This window comes from Equus caballus, chromosome 23, assembly GCF_041296265.1.
Source record: "Equus caballus isolate H_3958 breed thoroughbred chromosome 23, TB-T2T, whole genome shotgun sequence".
Taxonomy (NCBI): domain Eukaryota; kingdom Metazoa; phylum Chordata; class Mammalia; order Perissodactyla; family Equidae; genus Equus; species Equus caballus.
Genome location: NC_091706.1, coordinates 34,606,421 through 34,619,436, shown reverse-complemented (window position 1 = coordinate 34,619,436; position 13,016 = coordinate 34,606,421). Strand labels below are relative to the sequence as shown.

General features: G+C 46.9%; 1 protein-coding gene across 19 annotated transcripts in view; it reads left to right on the top strand.

Annotated features, from left to right (window-relative positions):
• The window catches only part of TJP2 (tight junction protein 2), a 115,762-nt gene that overhangs the window by 38,560 nt on the left and 64,186 nt on the right, over positions 1-13,016 (top strand). Inside the window, exon 1 of one of the 19 annotated variants that reach the window (XM_023627242.2) lies at positions 7,935-8,218. The exons of 16 other annotated variants lie outside the window; for them this stretch is intronic. In XM_023627242.2, coding sequence (XP_023483010.1) covers positions 8,159-8,218 — 60 coding nt within the window. In that variant the 5' untranslated portion in view covers positions 7,935-8,158. Of the gene's footprint in view, positions 1-7,934; positions 8,219-13,016 lie in introns of those variants that run through there. 2 more of the 19 variants (XM_023627244.2, XM_023627251.2) reach the window with 2 other exon arrangements.

The following is a 13,016-nucleotide window of genomic DNA, read 5'->3' as shown; positions in this document are numbered from 1 at the left end:
CCGGCCCCTCTTTTTTTTCTTAAGATTGGCACCTGAGCTAACCATCTGTTGCCAATCTTCTTTTTTTCCTTCATCTTCTCTCCAAAGCCCCCCAGTACATAGGTGTATATTGTAGTTGTGAGTGCCTCTGGTTGTGGCATGTGGGATGCTGCCTCAGCATGGTCTGGTGAACGGTGCCATGTCTGCGCCCAGGATCCCAACGGGTGAAACCCCGGGCCACTGAAGCGAAGCATGTGAACTTAACCACTCGCCCATGGGGCCGGCCCTGTATGGTATTTCTATTTTTAATATTTTGAGAAATCTCCATACTTTTTTCCACAGTGGCTGCACCAGTTTGCATTCCCACCAGCAGTGCATGAGGGTTCCCTTTTCGCCACATCCTTTCCAACGTTGGTTTTTTTGTCTTGGTAATAATAACCATTCTGACCAACATAAGGTGATACCTCATTGTAGTTTTGATTTGCATTTCCCTAATAAATAGTGATGTTGAACATCTTTTCATGAGTCTGTTGGCCATCTGCATATCTTCTTTGGAAAAATATCTGTTCCTACCTTCTCCCCATTTTTCGATCGGGTTGTTTGCTTTGTTTTTGCTGAGCTGTAAAGTGGTTTTCTTAAAGCACTCATTTAGGGAGAGGGAGCTCTGACAATCAGACTCCAGAATCACATTTGCATCAAGGACGCTAAGTAACTAACCCACCGACTGGAGTCAGGTGGCATTTATTTGTGGCAGCTTTCCCTCCTTAAATCGAAGTTTCCTCACCTCTAAAGCAGGGCAATAATACCAAATATGCAGGGGCGCTGTGAGGCTTCACATTAAGTGAGTTAAAATAGTGTTTGAAAGATTTTTGGCACATAATATGCATTAAATCAATGACTGTTTAGTTATTGTTTTTTAATGGAGGGTTAAGAAGTGGCATCTTTCCCTGAGAGGAGAGTGTGGATTGTCTAGACCAGACTGTGCTCCAAAAGGTGCTTCCAGGATCTCCAGGCCTCGGGCTGGAGTATGCTCTGCCTCAGCCCCGTGTTGACCAGGCTGAGTACACCTCGACCTTGCCTGCCTGCCTGAATACACCCAGACCAGCCCATAAGTCTCCCAGGGGCCTGCACCCAAGCAGCCTGGCACCATGAGTTCAGCCCAGACCACAGCTGCCTCTTTCCAACCAGAACTCCCCCTCCAGGGCTTCAGACTCATAATCCAGCCAGCCCACAGCTGACTCTGATTTGCACAGCTAATTCTTTTGTCAACTCTGTGGCCAGCTAAACTAGTTATGCCCAGAAACATTGCTGGTCCCTTACATCAGGGGGAGGATACTGGGGTTTGGGATTTGTGCCATCCCCAGGGAGAGGGGGGCAAATAGACAGGCAACATCCACTGAGAACTGAGAACTTTCTCTCCCCGTCAGTCTGAGTACTGATGTTCTCATCACCTTTGCACTTCCTCTGACATCTTTTCATTGTAGTGATAACAACATCCTGCCAACATATTACCAATAGTAATGATAATAATAATAAGGTTAAAAAGAGAGAGGCATGGATAACAGGCGCCTTTGCTTTCTTAGGCTACTCTCCCTTCCTGCCTTTGTTCCTCCATAGGCTTCCCTAACCCTGACCAGACCACTGACTGCCGCCACCTTTCCATACCCCTGCACTGTGCTCTCCGAAACACGCAGCTGGACTCCGGCTCTTTGCTTTAACTTAAACTTGGCCCTCTCCTGAGGTCCTCGCTTCCTGGTAGCCACCTCAACGGATGCTTCCTACTTTAGATAGAAAGTGAGAGCTGAGCAGGAGCTGGCTCTGTGGTCCAAGCAGAGAAGCTTGAACAAAGGCTCTGGGGCAGAAATGAGCTTGGCAGAGTCTCAAGAGGAACTGAGAGAGGCTGGTGTGGCTCCAGGAAGTGAGCTGGGGAGAGTGCAGGATGAGCTGAGCCTGGAGAAGGCAGCAGTGTCAGCTCATGTGGGACTTGGGGGCTGCCTTAGTCAGCTCAGCTGCTACAACGGGATAGCACAGACTGGGGCCTTAAACCACAGGTGCTTATTTCTCCTCATTCTGGAGGCTAACAAGTCCAAGGTCAAGGTGCTGAGAGATCTGGTTCTTGGTGAGGGCCCTCTTCTTGGCTGTGGACAGCTGCCTGCTCCCTGGGTCCTCACGTGGCCTTTCCTAGGAGCATGAGCATGGAGAGAGCTCTGTCTCTCCCTCTTATATGGCCACAGATCCCATTATGAGGGTCCCACCCTCATGACCTAATTAAACTCTAACTCCGGAAGGCCCCACCTCCAAATACGACCACATTGGGGGTTAGGGCTTCAACCTTCTTAGGGCGCAGAGTGGGACACAAACATTCAGCCCATAGCAGAGGCCATGGCAACGAGTTTGGACTGGTGACCTTTTGAGGGTTTAAACGCACAGGAGTGACAAGATCTGATTTGCTTTGTGAAAAGATCACTCTGTCTGCTGGGGAGAACGGATTCGGGGCAGGGGGTGGGCCAGGCTGGATCGGGGAGGGGAGATGGCGAAGAGGCAGGTCCTGGGGAGAAAAGAAACTTTCTGAAATCAAAACATATAATTTTTTCTAAATTAAAAAATGACTCAATGTTTTTCATAATAGGTTTTTCGTTTTTTTTTTTTTGAGGAAGATTAGCCCTGAGCTAACTATTGCCAGTCCTCCTGTTTTTGCTAAGGAAGACTGGCCCTGAGCTAACATCCGTGTCCATCTTCCTCTACTTTATACGTGGGACGCCTGCCACAGCATGGTGTGCCAGGTGGCACCATGTCCGCACCTGGGATCTGAACCAGCGAACCCTGGGCCACCCAGAAGCAGAAAGTGTGCACTTAACTGCTGCGCCACTGGGCTGGCCCCCCATAATAGGTTTTTCTTAAGAAGTGTCTTTGGGAACTCACTATTGAAGATTTTTGAGGGGAAATTAATCTTTCTTTCCTCTTCAGATGATCTTTTGGGGCCTAATATATTGAAGAAATATTTATCTTATGTTCATGAATTTTTTAATGTTTCATTCGAGTTTCTTTTTTTCTGTCAATAGCAAAGAATTTGATTCACTACTTTCAAATTAAAATAGCACTGTAGTAGGGTCTCATTTTTGTTAAAATGATTCTGTCTCTGGAGTAGTCATCATCTAGCCTTCTATCTGTATCTATGTATATGTCTGGAATGTTCACCTAATGTCGAAGATGGTTGTTACGATTTTAGTTGATTTTTAAATTTCTTTGTGCTTTTCTGCACTGCTTTGCATGCTTTATAATGAGCATCTTATTTTTGCAAAACTTGCTGGTCTAAAAAATTAACAAACCTGAAAATAGTTTGTGTTAACTATGGAACAATGTAAGTAGCGTTACCTTAAGTCACCTACTTTACTGAATCGAAGAATGGCTATGTGAAAGTTGGCACTGCGCTTTGAGACACTAAAATGTAGATATCTGGACATATTTGAAAAGCGTCAAATTAGAGGAATAATAGTTTGCCTTTCCACATAATATTAAACTATGGAAACAATTCTGAAGACTGGCGGTCTGCAAATTGCTTATCAGTGAACTAGAGACATAGCATGTTCAAAGGTAAAGCAAGAATCTTTAGTTGCCCAAAAGATGGAAGTGGACCTGAGAGTTTTTCTAGCGGTTTATAATGCATTCATCTTTTAGTCTGTGTGATTCTAAGTGCTAAAGGATAGTTTGAAAATAATTCTCTGGCTCTGCAATCTTTATAAATCTTTGACTATTATACTTAAAGTCAACTTTGCTCCATTGTAGTATCGTATTTATAGAACCATTGCAGCTTTGAATGAGGAGTGTCTCAATCAGAAGTCTATTTCTCTATGGGGCTTGGGGGTCCTGTGGGAATATGTGGTGTTAGAAGCAGTTCCATATACAAGTTAGGCAGTCCTTTAACTTAGAAACAGGATTGGGAAGCTAGGTAGCTAGTCATGCCCCCTCACACCCTCCCCACCACAAGAATACTTTGACAGACTTTCACAGTGAGCAAGAGTAATGTTAAATAACTAAACGTGAAGGCGTGAGGGGCAGAGCAGAACTTTCGAGGCCTCTCTCCTGCATGTTATTTTAGGACCTTGTGGGGGCTGCTTGGGGAAGGAGTCCTTTAAGTGAACACGCGTGGTTATTGATATGGTGTTTGAACCAAGAGGGGTGGGAGAGGCCAGGAGAGAAGAGGCGGCTACTGGGAAGGGGAGGGAATGCCAGGCCTTTCTCCGGAAAAGTGCCCCTCCCTCGGGCCGCTTTAACTGCTGCCTGAGCACCTAAGGCATACCTGAACCTGAACAGTTCTCGTGCCTTGTTATTATTTGTTTATGTGCCTTTGTCTTCATCACACTGTGAGCAAGGCCCCCATTACATACTGCCTTCAACTTCTCTGTACCTGCCCCAGGGTACGTGGTAGGCATTCAAGAAATATTTGTTGAAGGAGTGTCTTTATGATTGCAGTCCGCCATTCAGTGTCAAGTTAACCCGTAAACTTTTCAATGTCAAATTCTGTTGCTCCCATTTAGCAACACTTCATAACCATATTGCAAATATATATGTATATATACACAATTGTGTGTATGTATATGTGTATATATGTGTATACGTATATGTGTGTGTGTATATATATATACATGTCCCCTAATCTTAACATTCTTAAGGAAATCTGATTATAAGTGTTTAGTTTATCATATTTCTTTGAGGTCTTCTGACCAACTTGTTTCAAAGACCTTATACATTGTCATATATACTGAAAAGTGTTGAAAAACTGTCCATTGCACAAACAATAACTACAATTAAAAAAAAATACACACAATCCTATCCTTTCATCAAATCATGTGCCCATATGCTTTCCAATTCTTTCATATATTTTTCATAATTTCTTCATTGTCATCATAATAGGTAAGATTTGTGTACTTTTTCGTTGGTCATATTATTCTCCTTGTTGCTATATAGACTTCCTTATTATAATTTTAAGTGATGCCTTGCTGTGCCCATTCAGTTGATTTAACCGCTGTAATTTAATAGCCCTCCCTCATTGCACATTGACGGTTTCTATCTTGCGTTATTATAAAGAGGCATGCAACAAAGTGCTGCCTCGCCTCCGGGTCACCCACTGTAATCTAACCTCTGTCCCATCTTTCTGTTGCGACAGCTCTGGCCAAGATAAGCAGCGGTGTTCTTCTCGAAGAGCATTTTCCCTTCTCACCGTAATTGGCCTCCACGCTGCGTGTTATTGGCTTCTCTCCCCTTCTTGAAATTCATTCTTCCCTTCACTTTTTGGACGCTCTTCTCCAGAGGGTTTTTTCTTCCTTCTGGCAGTTCCTCTGTTGTCTCTGATGTGGGCTCTCAAGCTTGCCCCCTCTATACTGGCATTCCCAGGGATGGGTCCTATCCCTAATCCTCTCTTGCCTCAGTCTGCTTTGTGTCTGTACCGTCTCATCCTCTCCCATGACTTCAACTTTCTTGAGACATTGATGATTCCCGCATCTCTTCCTCCATCCTCCATCGCTCAGCCCAAATACTCCTCAATGCCTAGCACAGAGTAGACATAGGGACATCTCCATCTGGACTTCACAGAGTCCTTAAACCCAATCAGTCCGTAACTAAATTCACCATCCTCCCCCAAACCCCTCCCAAGATGTGCTCCCACGCCTGTGTTCTCTGTTTTGGTAACCAGCACTGTCAGCTACTTAGTTAAGTAAGCCAGAAACCTAGAGTCACCTTAGACTCACTTCCCTCTTCCTTTCCTCTACCTAATCGAGCAGTCATCCAGCCTGCTGGTTACACTTCCTTAATTTCTTTTGAATTGTCTCTTTTTTTCTGACACTGCCTGACTTCATAGCCACATCATCTCTCACCAGCATGCCTACAAAAATGCATCTTTTGCTGGTCTTGTCATTCTTACGGACACTCCTCCCCCCAACCTCCACCCGCCAAATCTGTCTTCCAAGAGGCCAACGGAGTGATCTAAGGCCAATCTAATCCCACCTCCACTGTGTTCACAGCCGAGCACAGCCCCTGCTTGCCTGGGCAGCCTCACCTCCTGGCACCTCAACAGCAAGCCTACTGTCCCTTTATTCCTTGTTTTGCCACTTGCTATTTATTCTCTTCACCTGGAAAGCTTTTCCACCTCTTTCTGTCTCACAAACTCCTTCCTGCCTGTCCTTTAGAATGCGTAAGCAACCCTATCTCTAGAAAGCCTTCTCTGAACCCCAATCCCCTAGTGTGGGTGAGAAACCCCTCCTGAAAGCCCTAGACTACCCTGAGCCTGCCAGCAGTCTCAGCACTTACACAGTTTCTTATTATTTCCTGATTGTCTACAGCAATAGACTGAGCTCCCTGAGGGGAGAGCCTAAGCCTTTTATCAGAGGGTTCTGGCTTGACAGAAGGTGTTCAGTAATTACTTGTTGGATGGAAGTTCTTTGGAGAAACAAATTCTAGGGGTGGGTCCCAATGTGCAACCCCTCTTGTGAAAAAGATGTACTATAAATTGCTTCTCCAAAGAGTTGTATTGATTTATACTGCCACCAGCAATGCTAGTGTATCACGTTTTTCAACAACTATTTATTGAGTGTTACTATATGTCAGGCATTGTGCTAGAAGGATAGGATTTCTACTATGTAAGTATTTCCTCATTTGGAGCAGTGTAGTCCAACAGAACTTTCTGCGATGATGGAAATATAGCAACGCTGTCCAAAAGGTAGCTATTATCCACATGTAGCTACTGACCGAGCACTAGAAATGGGACTGAATTTTTCTCTTCCTTTAATTTTGATTTAAATTTAAATGTATTAAGTACCTGCATGTAGCAAGTGGTTATCATGTTGGACAGCGGAAACTCTAGAGAGAAAAAGGAGATCACTTAGCATTGCTACATTCTGGGTTCCTTCCTTTTTAAATGCTTACTGGGCGAAGCTCAGTTCACAGATGCTGTCATTGTTATTATTAGGCAACACCACCTAACCTGGGAAACAAAATCAGTGCTTACGTCAGGCGAGTAACACCTTGCACCAGGAATACAACCGAAACACCTAAGTCTGGAGACTTGAGGGAAGTGGGAAATGTTAGGCACAGCCCTTTTTATTCAGAGGCGTGCACTTAGCTACTGCAAAGGAGACCAGAAGCCTAACACTTTCAGAGAGGCATCTGCTGGACTTGTTTTTCCACATAAACTGCCAAACTTGTTTTGATTAGGCAGGAAGTGAAGCAACTTTTCAGGCAGAGAGCCCGGCATCTGTATCTTGTCAGCGGCTCGGACCAGACCTCTTCACCTTTTCCCTTCAACTTGTGAGCCTAGGCCGTTTTGCTTTTCCAGTTAAGGGAAGAGCAGGGTGCACCGCACTTGTCTCTTACAACGCGGTTTCCTTACATTTCACACCCAACGTTATATTTTCAATCAGTGTACTTGTTTTGATTCTCCAAATAATTTACATGCTCTAAAATAAGGAAGCTTTTCTTTATCTGGCACAGAGAAATGTGGGGTACAGTGCCGTGTACGTGTTGGCTGGCCGGGCAGGCTTCCAGGCAGGGCAGAAAACTTTGAGGTTTCCCCTTTGCAGACAAGAGGCTCTGCAAATCTCTCCAAAAAGTGCTGGTACAAAAAGTGTTCGCATCCTCCCATTGGATGCGCACGCGACCTCACGGGAAGAAGCCGCGGACCCGCAGGCTCGCGTCCGCACTTGCAACTCGTGGCGCTGTCCCGGGCGCGCGCTCGGAGCCGGACCTGCTGGCCCCAGCGCGCGTCGCGGAGCGAACCATTGGGCCGGCCGGGGGGGGGGCGGGCTCAGGCGTGGAGGCCGCGGGATGCTGGGGCCTCGGGGTCCCTCTGCAGCCGCCGCGCCCCCGCCGCCCCTGGCCGGAAGTCGCGCGGGACCCGGGGGCGGCGGGGGCGCGGCGCTGGCGGGCCCTCCTCCCGGGCGGCGCGGGGGTGGTAGCGGCCCATTTGAGAGTTTCCCGGGCCGCGGCCCGCGGAGAGGCGCTGTGGCCGGCGGGGGGCGGGCCCACGCCGGCGCCGCGGGAGGAGGGACAAAGGGGTGGGTCCCCGCGGGCCGGCGCTCCCGCAGACCTGGCGGCAGGTCCGAGGACTGACCAGCCTCGCGGAGGAGGAGGAAGGAAGAGGAGCAGGGCGCCGGACCCGCGCGCCCACACCGGACCCGCGCCCGAGATGCCGGTGGGAGGAGATCGCGGGTTTCCACCCCGGCGGGAGCTGTCAGGTTGGCTCCGAGTAAGTTCCCTCTTGAGTCCGCTCCTTTGGGAGCAGGGTCGCGAGGAGTGAGGGTGGGAGCGCATGGTGGCCTTCCCTGAGGTGCTCTGGGTAGCTGGGATTCTACCCGGAGGTGGGGCTGAGGGCAGGGGGTAGGTTTCACCGGAGGGGGATGGTGGCTCGTGGCCTCCAGGGCTCCTGGATCCTTTTCTCTGCTCCCTAGAGTCACTTGGGTTTCAGGTTAAGCCGCGAGTAGGGAGAACTGTCTTGAACCCTGTTCGGAATCTCTGCTACGCTGGAGGCATCTCGTTGTGCCTCTGTGTCGCCTGCTGTATGCCTTTGTGTTTTCTTTCTCTGCTTAATGCAGAGTTACGGACGTGTGTGCTTGAGACAGACTGACAACTTGAGACAACTTGAGACAGACTGACACCAGATTCTCGTTTTCCCTTTGAATCAGCTGCCTCTGCAATAGTATAAGTAAAAGTTATTTTCAGTAGGGAATGGAGACGGGGTTGGGGAAGAAGTTAGGAAAAAGCAGTGATGAATGCTTTCTCCTCTGGTGTTATCTTACCTGTCGCGGGTGCCTTTTACGTTTTCATTTGTCAAGTTTCCGCTTTTACACAGCGGTGTAAGTTACAAATATTCAGGGTTTGGACTAAAGGGTTTTAGCATTCTTGAAATGTGGACGGCTTGGGAGTGAATACTCCGGGGCTTAGTAATGGAATACAGCCTCCCACCTCTATTTTAGCGTCAGTTCTTAGGCGGCGCTGCTTTCCTGGCAGCTGTTTGGCCTGAGTGATGGTTGTGGTTTCGCAGGAGCTCCCAGCGGAGACTCAGCCAGTCATAGAAACTGCCCTGCGATTGCAGCCCCTCTGTCCGCTTGGGGAATCCTAGCAGAGAAGGAGAGAGGCCCTTTTCTTCAGATCTTAAGGTGTGGTGACAGTTACTTTGGGAGAACAGGTCCATCTTTGTCAGGGTCGTTCCTGGGAGAGACACCAGTGAATAATGTCTACACGCTCCGCTCACCTGGGAGGAGAGGTTTAAAGTGAGGAGTTAGTAGGAGTAATTGCGTTTGTAGTGAAGTGCCATTTAATGTCCTGTCCAAGAGAATGAAATTTGATTATTCAATAAGTTTTCGTGAACAGTTTCACTTCCGTGTGGGAAATACAAATGGTTAGAGCGTGCCTCTGCCGCACAGTCTTATTGGGGAAGCCTGCAAATAATTAAGACCGATGAGTTCCAATTAGACATATGGACAGGATGCTGTAGCTTCCCCTCTCTGGGGAGGTGAGAGAAGAAGATGCTTTACTAAGGCAACAGAGGCTTTTTAGGTGTTTCTTGAGCGTTTTCAGACCGGTTGCCAGAGATTGATGAAGGGATGTTTTTTTCCCCCTGAAATGCTGTTGGCACCCTTTTCAGGACCCTGCAGCTAATAGCTTAACCAGCAGCCACTTGTGCCGGTCACTGTGCGGAGACACGAGATGAGGGAGACTCATTTCTGCCTTTAGGAGTCTGTTAGGTCTGAACATTTTAGACTGTGTTTTGGAGACTCTGCAGACTCTCTGCAGGGATTCTTGGGGCTGAGGGAGGGAGTGTGCAATACAGAAACACAGCAAAGGGTGGGGTTGTCCTGGAAGCACTCCCTTCAGGGGCTCTTGCTGGGAAGAAAGTGTAAGCCGGTATGGAAGATGGGGCTCATAGCGCGTCCACCTCAGGGGGTTGAGCGAGGACTGAAAGAAGTGACGTGCGATGCTTGGCATGTAGTGGGTGCTAAGTAAACAGTAACTAATAACATGAAGCAAAACTGGTGCTGAAAACTAAGCGCTGGGTCCTGGGGTTGGTAAGGGACGTGGGATCTAGAAGTACAGGCAGGAGGTGCCAGGTAGATGTCAAGGCAGGAGCTAAGGGAAAGAGAAAGAGTTGCTCACACTCTCTGGAAAGACTTCGAATGCCAGTAAGAGAAGCTTAAAACAGAAAGTTATAGAAATCTCTAATGTATTAATCACTTGACTTTTCCTACAAAGACGTGAGCCTGTTTCCCAGTAAACACTCCCCTCCACCCCCTGCACAGGGAATATGACTATTTTTGAGGCCCTCATATGCTAAGACCAATTAATTTTTACGTCACCCCCTGGGGAATTCCATTTGCAAGGACTTCTGCCTACTTTTGTTTAACTTTTGATCTGGTTTCTTGTACACTGATAAAAGGTCGCAGCCAACCATTTATTTTCTGCAGAAGAGCCTGAGAATGCAGGGAGCCCATAAAATTCTTACAGGGACTTTTGAGTTAAGCAAGGTTTTCTTTCCTGAAGAAGGTTTTCTTTTGAGCAGGCAGATAAGTTCTTGAAACTAGGCGGGGCCCCTTCAGTCCTGTGTACTGTAGTTTTAAAAAGTCACCGGGAGTGGCATGAGGTGTGGGAGTGGTGGGGGTGGGGTGAAGAATTAGGAAGGCTTAGTAATCACTGCTGAAACTGTCAACAGACTTCTACCAAGAATATGAGCCATCAGGGAATTCCTTGCTTAATCCCTAAAATAAATCCCACAAAGGAGTGTGATCACAGATTCATTTATCCAGGTCGAGAGCTGACTCCCTATAAAATGCCTCATTGATTAGACTGCAGGAATAATTAGGAGGCCAGCAGTTGCTGGCCAGAATGGACCAGCCAGCCTTGGTGTTGAGGGGCATTTTCCATGGAAAGTTGGGTGAGCGGGCAGACTGATTATCTTAGATATTTCACTGAGTTAGTTTCTTGATCCTAAACCCAAGGGTCAGGGTCAGAAACAGACTCAGAGGTCAGATTTCCACCTAAATCAATGTTTATGTGAACTTTTTTAAGGTTAAAAAAGAAATCTTCCCTAAAACTCTTTAGGGCCTACTTCACCCCCACAGGAATTTTTGTGATGACCTTTGTTAGTAGAAGCCCATATAGCTAGCAAATTTTTGAGGGCCTGAAGTGGTGTTCCCATTCAAATGTCAATGGAGAAAAGTTACGGGTCCCAACATGGGTATTGGCAATAACTAGTTCCGGTTTTGAAGGTCCCCTAGGAAAGCCGTCGATGAAGCTTGCGGGCCACCCACATCATCGAGTGACAGGCAGAATTCTGAGTCACAAAGTGCCTGCTCCCGCTTTCTCAACTTGATTAGGAAACGCTCTTCTTAGAACGTGGCGACTGCCTGGCAGAGCCGAGGAAAGCCTGCACGGGCCTTCCCATGAAGGTGACGGTTTCATTTTGGTATTTAAAGGACTAGTGCTGCCACCATCCAGCCGGCCATGGCCCCCAAAGCTTCATCAGCCTCAGTAATCTCTGAGCTCAGAAGAGAGACTAAGGGCTGTCCTGTTGAAAAGATACCTAATAAGTTAGCTAAACATTTTCTCTGCCTTTTTTGCTGTCCCCAAGGAGTGCTGTACAGGTAGATAACAGGTGGCACACGGAGGGCTATATACTATTTTTCGATTACTGTGCATGAATGTTGTTCCTTAGGAATGAAAAACATAAAGGCAGCCACCAAACTTCATTTATTTCATGGATGGATGGCTTAGAATGAGGCAAAAATAAGTATCAAGTAAAACAGTGAGTTTAAGAAAAATAGTAAATTATTGGGATGAGCAGTATGAAAATAAGGCAGAAATTGTGAATGTAGCTCTTGAAATCTGAGATTTAGGAAATACTACTTAAATGATGAGTGTGACATTTATTATGGAAAGCTAGCCATGCCTTGACCACACCTTCAGGAAAGTCGGACACAGAATGGCCCAGAAAAGGCAAGAACGTCGGATTTGATGGACTTTGTGCCTTAACATGTGCATCTTGCTCTTGTCCACCCCGCTTTCTTATCTCTTATTGCAAACAGTGTTTGTGAAGCTATTTCATGTGTGGCCCAATTCTCATTCCTTTCTCTGCTTCTCACAAGCCATTCTGCAATTTTTTTTTTTTTTGAGGAAGATTAGCCCTGAGCTAATATCTGCTGCCAATCCTCCTCCTTTTCCTGAGGAAGACTGGCCCTGAGCTAACATCCATGCCCATCTTCCTCTACCTTATATGTGGGACACCTACCACAGCATGGTGTGCCAAGCGGTGCCATGTCCACACCCGGGATCGGAACCGGCGAACCCTGGGCCACTGAAGCAGAACGTGTGCACTTAACCACTGCGCCACCAGGCGGGTCCCCATTCTGCAATTTTTAAGGTCTGTTGGTATGATATTTGTGATGTGATAGAGTGAAGAGGGAGGGAATATTTCGGCACTACTGAGGGACATCGCTTGTCATCGAGTACATTTCGCTCATGGTCCATTGGTGCTCCAGAATGGAGAGAGCCAAGTGGCCTTACACGTGAATGCATTTAGCTTTTTAAAAAGTGTTTCAAAAGGGGGCCAATTAGAAAATTTTTTTTTTTCATGTAGCTTATACTGGGCTGTAAATAGGCTTTAACCAGGATTCTCATAGGAACTGGAAGTCTTGAGGTAGAAAAAAAAGTAACCCTCTCTTGACCTAGAAAAATGAGCAATTGACGTTCACGTTGATGGTAGGTAAATAAAAGCAGAATAGAAAACACTTTCAGAGAGCAAAATCACTAATTGTGTGTCTGTGCACACCGTTTATGAGAAATCCTAAGCCTTCAATTAGTAACTTGTACTTTAGTCACTTTAAATCAGTACAGATATTTGTTTAGTGCCTCTGCCAGATGGTTAAAGTTAAATCAGGTCTTTAACCTTAAAACATAATGCAGGGGTCTGACCCTGCGGCCGAGTGGGTAAAGTTCCCCGAGGTCTGCTTTGGTGGCCCGAGTTCGCCGATTCGGATCCCAGTGCACACCTA